The sequence below is a fragment of the Oryzias latipes genome, chromosome 3 (genome assembly GCF_002234675.1).
Source record: "Oryzias latipes chromosome 3, ASM223467v1".
NCBI classification, from domain to species: Eukaryota; Metazoa; Chordata; class Actinopteri; order Beloniformes; family Adrianichthyidae; genus Oryzias; species Oryzias latipes.
Window position 1 is genome coordinate 1,164,347 of NC_019861.2, and position 12,018 is coordinate 1,176,364.

A 12,018-nucleotide genomic window follows, 5' to 3' on the forward strand; every position below is an offset into this window, starting at 1 on the left:
GTCTGTACCATTAACCAAATGTTGCTTCATATATTACCCCTCCATCAGTACATGTGGTCGTATTTGGCCCCTAGTGAGTGTTCATTTGGCCCCCGCCTGCATTCCTTCATCCTTGGGGTGTTTTTCTTCTTTCTAATCTGGACGCTGATGTTTCCTTTGATCTTTTCTCCATTTTCCTTTTGTCTGTCAAACACCAGAGTTCAGATGAGGAAGATGATGGAAACAGATTCACTTGGATGCAGACTCCTTTCTAGTTTTTCTTTACCTTTTCATAAAATCCAGTCGACCCAATAAAGTAGATTCATTCTATGGATGAGGAATATTTATTATTAGGAAGCAGCTGTTAGTTTGGTGGGGGTCTGGAATCATAAGGGGTGAGTCTAAGCCCCGCCCCCACCCGCCTCTCCACCTGGTCACCTGCTCACATCTTCCGCAGCCAAGAGTTTTCCCAAAACCCCCCTTCAGTATTTTGTAGTGTGGGTAATGGCAGAGGTCAAAGGTCTCCTGTAGGCCTTTGCACTGTGGCTGCTGTTTTGGTCCATTGCTCCATGCGGATCTTCTCCAGAGCAAAGATGTTTGGGGGGTTTTGTTGGAAAACACAGACTTTCAACTCCCTTTGAGGTCCAGAAAGTGGCTAGAACCCTCGAGAACCTGAAAGTATTTGTAAAAATACTAAAACCTTATGTAACAGTCAGCTGTACCTGCTGTTTGTCCCAAGTGTTCTGCTGCCGTCAGTGTGAATGTGACTAAAGAACTTCTAAGAAAGGTCCAAAGTGAATGAAGCGCTGAGTATTTACTGTTGGATTTTTAGGAGAATAAGCCTCATTTTCTGCTGCATTCAATTCTTTAATAATCAAACGTTGGGATTTCCTGGATTCTGGTTTCACATTCTGTGTTCCTATGACAAACGTTACAGACCAAGCTCAGCGTTTAGTGGAACAAAGTGCAGAGTCAAAGTCTGACAGGAAAGTTGTTGCTTCACTGCGACATCATGGTGCTTGTAGTGCTGAAGAGCTTCATGCATGAAAGCAGGACTTACCCACCAGTTTCAGAGACTTCAACAGACTTACTGACCTGCAGCATATTTTCTGTAGATGAAACAAAGGCGTCTTTGGATTTGAGCGCTTCAGGATTCACTCATGAAGAGCCTGCAGTCCCGCTGACAGAACTGTCCTTTTTCATGAGGAAACTGGTCTGTAATATTCCTAAAACCCATTTTAGTTTATTCATAAAGCAACCCCTGTGCTTAATTAACACCCCCCCCCCCTTCCATTGAGGTGTCCCCCCTACCATGACAAAGGTGGATAAAGGTGGAAAGATTTCATGTAATCCATGGACACCAGTGAAGATCACAAATCATTGAAGAAAAAAGGTTCAGAGCACTGTCTAGTGGGTCTAGATGACCCAACTGTCTAGTGGGTCTAGATGACCCAACTGTCTAGTGGGTCTAGATGACCCCACTCCCAAAGTTAAAGTGCCTAGGATAGAACAAGGGTTACCGTCTCAAAAAAGTTATTAGAAACTGGAATAATCTGGATTATTATCTGGTTCTGGAGTTTGGATCAGTCTGTGTTCAGTCCCACATGTTTACGTCAAACACTTCAAAGAAGGAATCAGGCAGGAAATGTGGAGTGAAACTCCAAAAAGACAGGAAGACAGACGGCATTCCAGGTGCAGAAAGCTCTTTATTTCAGCGTGACAGAGCGTCCATCCTCCTCTTCCTCACATTCAGAGGTTACAGGTTAGTCTAGACGTTCACATCAGCAGAGCGGCAGAGAAGGAAAGTCCCTGAAGCGGGATGACAACCGATGAAATGAGAGAAAAAATGACCCCCCCCAACACCTTCGGTTTAACTGACTGCAAAGGAAAGAAGAAAACGGTAAAAACCATCAACGTTTCCAACAAAAAGGCGGCACCAGCTGGAAGAGTCCATTGCAAATCTAAACTAAACCACAAAAAGTTGAAATTTTAAATTCATGAAACCCAGAACCAAAGGTCAAAGTCCAACGGAGTTCCACAAACGTTTAGATGGACATAAACCTCAGGAAGCTGCGCGGCTTGGCTTGAGTGTCCGTCTCTGAACGCAGAAGAGGCGAGCCGCCTCGGGCCTCAGGGGACATTTTTGAGACGTGGAACAACAGGTCGGCGTGGAGCCGGCTCCTCCTGAGGGACGAAGGCCGGACGTTTCCCTCTGCGGCCTCCCGCCTAACCGCGGTCTGACCCCAACCTTCCCCGGTTTGTGGTCTGCAGACCCCGGTCCATGCGGACTCACAGTGTTCTGGTCTGAACCGGGTCGGGTCGATCGTGGCAGGAGGGCGGCCCGTCATCAGGAGGAGGCGGCTTGAACGTAGTTGGCTGGGTAGAGGCCCACCTGCCCACTGCTCAGCTGTCCTTTACACCAGCCCTGCTCATCTTCCTCCCCCAGCTTCAGCAGCTGCTCACCTGGACAGAAACACGGACGTCCCGGAAAAAGTCTGACGGCAGCTTTGATTGTTCATAGTCTCTGGATTGTCAACTGACTTTCTTAGGTTTTTCTGTTATCAGACACGGATGGGGGTTTTCCGTGTGCCGTGTGACACGCCGTGTCAGGTATGTGGGAAAACCCCCATCCGTGTCAGATTGTGCATTTTTGAACTTCATAAAACTTGCACTAGCAGACAGCAGAGGGCGCTTTTGAGTCATGTGACACGGTTTTACTTTTCCATGCAGGAAGGTCAAACTCTGAGGCACAAAGCGTGACCGCAGAGGATTGACCTGAACAGTCACCTGTGCATCCATGTTCACCTGCACACGTGTGTTTGTGCTCCAAAGCCTTCTTCCCATGATTCCTGTCGTTTCTTGGTAATAAAGTCATGTTTCTACACTGCAGGTGAACTGACTTTCATTGAACAACGTGGTGTGCATCTCTCTCAGAATCATTTAGAAGAACAGTCTGTCTGTCCACGCGTGTTCAGTCAGAACAGTCTGGCTCTCTTCACAGCACAGAAACGGCTCTCCTCAAATTCAGCCACGACCTCCTAGCTGCTGATTCCGCCTACTCTTCATCCTCCTCTTCCTCGACCTGAGCTCAGCCTTCCATAGCATCTCTCATACCGTCCTAGACAGACTGTCCGCCACAGGCGTCACAAACATACCTCTCAACTGGTTCCACTCTCAGACTGCACCCAATTTAACCCATTACAAACATTCACTTCCCACACAGCTCCTGTCAAGACAGGTGTCCCCCAGGGCTCCGTCCTGGGGCCCCTGCTATTTATCATTTACCTTCTCCCTCTTGGTCGGATCCTCCGTAAAAACAAGATTGACTTCCATTGTTATGCAGACGACACTCAGCTCTAAATTCCTCTCTTCCTCCCACCTCCCTCACAGATAGAGGGATAAGAAGGGGCGGCACGGTGGTGCAGTGGTTAGCGCTCTTGCCTCACAGCAAGAAGAACCCTGGTTCAAGTACGGCTGGGGGACCTGCAGAAGAACACCAATGGGGGGCCTTTCTGTGTGGAGTTTGCATGTCCCCCCCCCCCCCCCTGCATGCGTGGGTTTTCTCCAGCTTCCTCCCAGCGTCCAAAAACGTGGGTGTGTGATTGTGGCCCTGAGACAGACTGGCGAACAGTCCAGGGATAGGCTCCAGCAGCCCGTGACCCCAAAAGAGAGAAAACGGGTTTAGAAGATGAATGAATGACTGATTAATGAGAAAACTGAATGTTTCCTGATCGGCACTAAATCCATTATAAACAGCATCCAGAACTTCTCTATGTCCCCCTCCCCCCAGGTCAAGAGTCTGGGTGTCATCTTCCACAGCCCCCCCTGTGGTCTTCACCCCTCCCTCAGTCCTCATTCCACAGCCGTCCTGGTTCACAGTCTAGTCACATCACTCCTGGTCTGCAGCTCCACTGGCTGCCAATCACACACCAGATTACATCACATACTCCTGAATCCATCCACGACCATCATACCTGTCAGATCTTGTTCCTGTAGCCACACCCACCCCCCAGGTTTTAAATCCATCTTTTAACCTTAACTATTACCTACGGCGACCTTGGGTTCCTAGAAGGTCGCTTAACAAATACGATGTGGCTTATACGCGGCTCCATACCTGCTTTGAAGCTGAGCTCGTCGGCCTCCTGACCCGTGTAATCATAGAGGGCTCGGACCGGCACCCCCTCCGTCCGCCCCTCATCCGGGTCAAACTCGCCCACGCCGTTCACAGCCCCCGCCTTCTTCGGACTCTCGTCATCCGACCAGTCGGACGAATAATCCTTCACCCTGAAAAGGAGCAGAGAAGCTTTCAGAGCTCAGAGGACGGCGTCCTTCAGCCCGTCTGCAGTCTCAGACGGGGACGCCGCGTCTCCTCACGCTGGACGGTCCCCCCCTCCTGACTGACAGGGGGGTTTCCGTGACAGCATCCAGCCTTCAGTCCATCACTTTGACGCTGTTTCGTGTTCCAGCGACCGTCTGAAAAGAGGAGCGCTGCAGGGGCAGAGGTCGGGACGCACATATTCTAACTCCTCCCCCAGGATTTCTCCTCCTCCGTTCCTCTTTCCGTCCACGCCACGGTCAAACATGCAGAAGCTGCTTCCAGTCTGCATGTTTTCCATCTGGTCTCCTGAACACACAGGAGATCCGCCTTCCTTCTTTCCATCATGTCCACCGACTCTCTGTCAAAGTCTCCATTCAGACTTCAGTCCTTCACTCCTGTCTTTCCTGTTCTCCTCTCTGGTTCTGCGTCTCCTTCTTCCACCAACAGACGACCCGTTTCCACCAGAACGCTGCGGTCAGCAGCACCGGTGGGTCCCTGTCCACCCAGATCACCACCGATCTGCTGCTGTTGGTGGTTGGCATGACTGACAAACGAAAATGTTTCAAATATGCAAATGACCAGAAGGATCAGTCAGAAACAGAACCACTTTAGCCTGATCGATGCATCAGCTGTATGGAACAGTTCACCTCTGAACTGGTCTGTCAGGCGTGTTGTGACATAAAGTGTGTTTTTCTGCAGTTCAAGTTCACATTTGTAACTGTTGTTTATATTTTTAAAGATGTCTCCTTCCTCGGACGATGAAATGAAACAGAGATGACAAACAGCGTCAGAGCTGCTGCTGATGTCACTGCGACGAACCAATTCAAAGTAGTGGGAAGCCGAGTTGGTTTGGAAGCTGTCAGAGGTACGGTCAGGTCAGGAGGTCAGGAGGTCAGGAGGTCAGGAGGTCACCGCTGGTCTCGCCTCTGAAGACACTGAGAGACGTGATCCTAGTCTGGTGTTTAGTCTGGAATGGACGCCCCCACAGATCCAGTCTACTTTCCGGTCGGCTCCGCCTCCTCAGATATCCGGCAGCGTTTGTTTGTTTACGTGTGCGTGTGCATGTACGTGCACGCCAAAACCTGAATAATTCCATCCAAAAACAAATCCACAACCGGCTCCAGATCCTCTGGTTGTGCATCTGGAAAAAGCGTCTGTTTCTTTGAGCAGCAGCGGCTCATGAGTCTCCGTGTTTCACGTATGTCAGGAACAGTTCCATCATCAGAAACCGTCAGCGTGAACTCAAAGGAACGCCGTCAGCTGATCTCTGTGATGTCATCACCTCCTTATACATCCACCGCACTCCTCTGACTAGGACCTCATCCCACCATCTGACCGTCTCCAAGACAAGTTCCCAAGAATTATGCCCCTCCCCCTACCTTCCAGTATCCACGGTGATGGGGCTGGGCGGAGCCTCAACTCCACCTGAGGAGACGATGTTAGTGAGAGTGACAACGTTGTCCTCCGAGAGTCTTCCTCGCTCCTTCCTGCTGATGGAGCGGCTGGCTTCAGGAGTCCATTCCTGCAAACACACACATGAACACACACATGAACACAACACATGAACACACAAATGAACACAACACACATGAACACAACACATGAACACAACACATGAACACAACACACATGAACACACAAATGAACACAACACACATGAACACAACACATGAACACAACACACACGAACACAACACACATGAAGACACACATGAACACAACACATGAACACACACATGAACACAACACACACGAACACAACACACATGAAGACACACATGAACACAACACACATGAAGACACACATGAACACAACACACATGAACACACAAATGAACACAACACACATGAACACACACATGAACACACATGAACACAACACATGAACACAACACACATGAACACAACACACATGAACACACAAATGAACACAACACACACGAACACAACACACATGAAGACACACATGAACACAACACATGAACACAACACACACTAACACACACACACACGAACACAACACATGAACACACGCACACATGAACACAACACACGAACACACACAAACACACACACACATGAACACAACACAAATGAACACAACACAAATGAACACAACACATGAACACAACACACATGAACACAACACATGAACACAACACATGAACACAACACACACGAACACAACACATGAACAAACACACACATGAACACAACACACACATGAACACAACACACACAAACACACACACATGAACACAACACACGAACACACACACACACACAAGAACACGAACACAACACACACAAACACACAACACATGAACACAACACACATGAACACACAAATGAACACAACACACATGAACACAACACATGAACACAACACACACGAACACAACACACATGAAGACACACATGAACACAACACACGAACACAACACATGAACACAACACACACGAACACACACACATAAACACACACACATGAACACAACACACACGAACACACACACATAAACACACACACATGAACACAACACACGAACACAACACATGAACACACACACACAAGAACACAACACATGAACACAACACACACACGAACACAAAACATGAACACAACACACACACACACATGAACACACACTCATGAACACACACATGAACACAACACACATGAACACAACACACATAAACACACACACACGAACACACACATAACACACATGAACACACACACATGAACACAACACACACGAACACACACACACATGAACACACACATGAACACAACACACACACATAAACACACACATGAACACACACATGAACACAACACACAAACACACACACATGAACACAACACACACGAATACACACACATGAACACAAAACACATGAACACAAAACACACGAACACACACACATGAACACAACACACATGAACACACACAGACATGAACACACATGAACACACACACATGAACACACACATGTACACAACACAAGAACACACACACATGAAAACACACACAAACACACAAATGAACACTCACATGAATGCACACATGAATACACACATGAACACACTCAAATGTACATGGACACACACAAACACACAGACACACATCAACACACACACATGAACAAACAACAAAGATATCTTTAGTTTTTATTTGTAACAGTTTTAACATCAAATATTTAATCAAAACATGAAAATAGTCTCTTTATTCAGTTTACCTCTCAGTTCAGTTTTAATCACTAATTATATATATATATATAGACACTCATACTACATATACTCATATAGAGCATAAAAACAAATGCAATGATTAATCCAAACCCTTAAATCTTTATTTCTAGTGCTGCACCTGGTTTTAGGATGATGCATTTGAAACTTTGCTTCTTTTCCACATGGAGAAACTGCTTTGCGTGATTGTGTGTGTCCCGGTGTGTGTGTCCCGGTGTGTGTGTTAGTGTTTGTTTCTGTGTGTGTCCTACTGTGTGTCTGTGTGTAGACAAAGGTTCTCTTGTGAGCAGCTCTGTGGGAACGGCGGGAGATCCCTTAGGGGGCGGAGCCTCTCCACTCTTCTTCGTCCAGTTCAGAAAAACCTGGGAACGTTTCAGTGTCTGCCTGTTGGCAGAGAGGATCTGCTGAGTCAGCGTCAGTTTTCCACTCTCTTCATGTTTTCTCTTCCTGAGAGTCTGCCAGGAGATTCTGGACCGCTCTTCCCCTCAGAATCCACATGAAGCCGGGTCAGAACCCCGCCACCTTCTAAAGAACAGCTCCTCCCCTCCGGCTGGAAACCTCATTAACGCACAAACACACACACGTCTCTCACAACACAAACACACACGTCACTCTCTCTACACAAACGCACAAACGTCCCTCTTACTAGACAAACGCACACACGTCACTCTCACTACACAAACACACACACGTCACTCTCACTACACAAACACACACACGTCACTCACACTACACAAACACACACACGTCTCTCACAACACAAACACACATGTCACTCTCTCTACACAAACACACACACGTCACTCACACTACACAAACACACACACGTCACTCTCACTACACAAACACACGTCACTCACACTACACAAACGCACACATGGAGACCTTTTCTGAAGCTCATCGGGTTGACGCTGTCTGAACCAGGTCTGTGGACCCCCTCCCCTGATGAGCTTCCCATTCCCTTATGGTGCAGAGGTGTTGGCGTTTGGTCTCCCCAGCACTGACGTCTGCTGCAGGACATCAGTGACAGGTCCCATGAGGCAGTCAGTAAATCCTGATGATTGTTTTCCAGCTGACCAAGAATCCTTCTTGGGGCTGACCTGCCTTTGTCCCATTAAGTGGAACATCAACAATTCCTCCATCCATCCATCCATCCATCCATCCATCCATCCGTCTGTCTGTTTGTCCGTCCATCCTCCCTCCCACCCTCCCTCCCTCCCTCCACCCATCCATCCACAGACATTTCAGTCCTGGAGCAGATACCCTCTACTCAGAACATGTCTGCATGACTTGATGCTCATGATGCCCAACACAAGATTCCTCCTCTACTGGTGACTCTCCTTGGTTGTGGGGGGGAAACGATGGGGGCCTGAGGTTAAAACCAAAGCCTTGGACGCTGAGAAAGTTGAGGTTTTCATTGGCGTAGCAGCAAACCCGCATCAAAGACAACATCACTGGGAGAGCAGAGTCCGCGGACCCTGAGGCCCGAGCACTCACTGCCCGGCTCACTGCTCCCCAAAACACCAATACACAATGGAAACGAAAAACAACAAAAAACAACACTACATGGATGGAGGTGATAACAGGAGACGGGATGGAACAGGAGGACCAGCCACTCCTCACCGGACCCCCCCTTTCTAGAACAGTGAGGTGCTCTTTCTTCTGCAAATAAAAAACCATGCAGAGGAGCTCTGTCTGTTGGTGTGTGCACCCGTGTGTGTGTGTGTGTGTAGACGCGTGCGCATGTGCGGGTGTACACAAGCATGTGAATGTGTGCACGTCTTGGAAGATCTGGTACATATGTGAGTGTGTGTAGTTCTGTGTGTGTGTGTGTGACATTCCTGCCCCACTCAGTGTTCCTGGTAACAAAACCAGGCATTCACTGTAAACCTGTTTAATATTCCCTGGGCCTGTGTAAAGCTCACAGCAGTCTGTTGTGACCCCACCCCCTTCCTTAAAGCGAATGTTAATGTTTCATCGGATCAGGACCGACCGTCCGTCCTCCAGACACTTCTGTGTTAAGCCTTTCCAGGAAAATCCCGCTCCGGGGAGAACAGATTGCGTTTTTCCGCACCTCAAACTGTGGCCAGCCCATGCTCATGCCGGGTCCGTGGGTGTTCCTCCACCAGCGCAGGTCTTCGCTGTCGTTGGCTGCTCGGATGGTCTGACCCAGGTCCCGGTACAGGCCTTTGAAGCTGAGGACAGACAGAACCTCTAGCATCTCTTCTACAACACACCTTCAAATGCTGCTGCTCAAAGCTAGAAGTAAAGCTCCACCATTATGTTGGGCAGATTCTCATTCCTCCACACAGATTCTATCCAGGAAGCAGCCGCTGGACACGTTTAACTGCATCTCATGTTTCTCCACGGCTTTCTTCGCCGTTTTCCCCCCCAAACATGTTTATTGCAGCTTTTGTGTTTTGGGTAATCAAAGCCAGCCTGATGACAGGCTCTGCCAGTTCCAGTTTGGGAGTCTTTGCTTGGGTTTCAGCAGGGTGGGGTTGTTGGGGGCAGCAGGTGCTCTGTCATTAGCTGGGACGGCTAAAAGCATCATTTTCCACCACAATGTCAACTGCAGAGATTTGTTCCCAAAACTCAGGAACAAACGGTTCAATCAATGAAGGTGCCGGTACAAACGTTTCTAAAAGCTTTTCAAAGGTCAACTTTATTCATGTTTGCATTGGAAAGGGAGCTGATTAAATAAAAAGTGAGGGTCAGCAGTTAATGGATTACAGCAGGAGTTCTCCATTAACTCATGTGCACACAAACGGTAACCTGAAGACTCTGCACCGCGGGCGGCTCTTAAAGGTGTGAGGGGGGGTTGTTGGGGGCGTTGGCGTACCTCTCCTTGGCGGACAGGTCAAGGTGTGTGTGGATGTCCAGTAGAGCTTCTTTGAAGAATCGTAGCCTCTTCCGCTCGGCCTCCTGGGTGAGGTCAAACACCTGCTCCATGTCCTCCATGTAACGAGGGTTGCAGCGGTTCAGCTCCTCCAGACACTTCAGGTAGCGCTCCTTCGCCTGACAGACAACCAGAGAAAACACTCACACACGTCAGCAGCAGCTGCATCTGAAATGACTCAACCTGGGTGTCTTCTGGCATTCCAGACTAAATAAGTAATCCTTCATCTTCCAGCTGAAGAGACCCCAGTTTGCCGTTCACAGACCATAAAGTGCCACATCTTGGAAAACAAAAACAATCGCCATGGCAACCTTCCTACACAACAAACAACCCACAAACACAACAATCTACAAACCATACACCCCAAGGAACAAACAATCTATGTAGCACATTATGGAATAAAAAATCCTCACAACAAATGCCTGTTGGCAGAAATACCTCGCATAACAAACAATCCGCGAACACAACGCCCTACAGAGGAAACCATCTATAAACCCAACGGCCTCCGGAACAAACAATTGGTTGTTATTTTCTAACCCAGAGTGTGTAAACGCCTTTTTTGGTAAATAAGACGAAGGTCCTGGTTCAAGTCCTGGCCGGGGGACCTGAAACTGAATTTGCGCGGTCTGTCCTCACCAGTTCTCTTCTTCCTCCATCCTAAAACATGCCTCATGGGTTGATTGGTTCCTCTAAATTGTCCAGGTGTGAATACGAGTTCGGCAGCCCAAAAGGGACAAACGGGTTTGGGAGATGGAAAAAGCAACTATTCACCCCCCTGAACACGTGTAGGTTCAGCTTTGATGCCTCTTTGTCATGAACAGATGTTAGCTGGTCAGAAGTTCTTTCCTAATCGCCTCTGTGAAAGCTTTTCATGGAGCTGCTGGTTCTGAACTGATCAATCTTGACTCAGGACCCGGATACCAAAATCCTGCACAATCCAGAAGAAAAGACGTTTACGGTTCATCAAAGTATTTGTTCACATCTGACTTCAAAAAGGTTGAGCGATGATCTAAAGGGATCAGATCTAAAGGGATCAGATCCAGAAGATCCAGCAGAAGATCCAGCCTGATGGGCCTTTCAGAGGGAGATCGGCTCTCCTGGGTCTGGTCTGGGTCCAGAGCCGCCCATAGTCTGCTGTCCGTCTGTCCATCAAGGATTAGCTTAGTTCTAGAGTGAAATGATCTACTGAATCACGTCTAGACCTTTAGATTCCTTTAACTCCTGCATGGTGACTGACAGGCTCCTGAAAGGTTGGCTCATTGATGGTTTCTAATGTTTGGTCTTAAAATTCTACTCTATGGATGCCAATGATTCCTGTGGTGTTCCCCATGGCTCTGTGGTGGAACCCTTCTATCTTCTGGGTTCCCTGATGTTTGATGGCCAGGAGCAGCTTCACACCCAGAGGGGTGAACAGCAGCTCCACAGAAGTCCACATCACTCCTTCAGACGAGTCTCTTTTTGCAGGCCGTTCAGGATGCAGACTGTTCGCTAAATACAACAAGGTTGACTTTCACACAGGTTGTCATTCAAATCCATTTGTGACAAACTTAGGATTTCAAATATCAAGCT

The 12,018-nt window shown here is 48.1% G+C and overlaps 1 protein-coding gene across 3 annotated transcripts in view; it reads right to left on the reverse strand.

The window, feature by feature from the left end:
* Positions 1–1,665: 1,665 nt before the first annotated feature.
* Positions 1,666–12,018, reverse strand: part of pacsin3 (protein kinase C and casein kinase substrate in neurons 3) — a 28,109-nt gene continuing 17,756 nt past the window's right edge. For all 3 annotated transcript variants that reach the window (XM_023951406.1, XM_023951412.1, XM_023951420.1), the window contains 5 exons: positions 10,393–10,568; positions 9,625–9,745; positions 5,677–5,819; positions 4,094–4,263; positions 1,666–2,442 (listed from right to left, as the gene is read on the reverse strand). In XM_023951406.1, the coding sequence (XP_023807174.1) occupies positions 2,327–2,442; positions 4,094–4,263; positions 5,677–5,819; positions 9,625–9,745; positions 10,393–10,568 (726 nt within the window). In that variant the 3' untranslated portion in view covers positions 1,666–2,326. The remainder of the gene's footprint in view (positions 2,443–4,093; positions 4,264–5,676; positions 5,820–9,624; positions 9,746–10,392; positions 10,569–12,018) is intronic.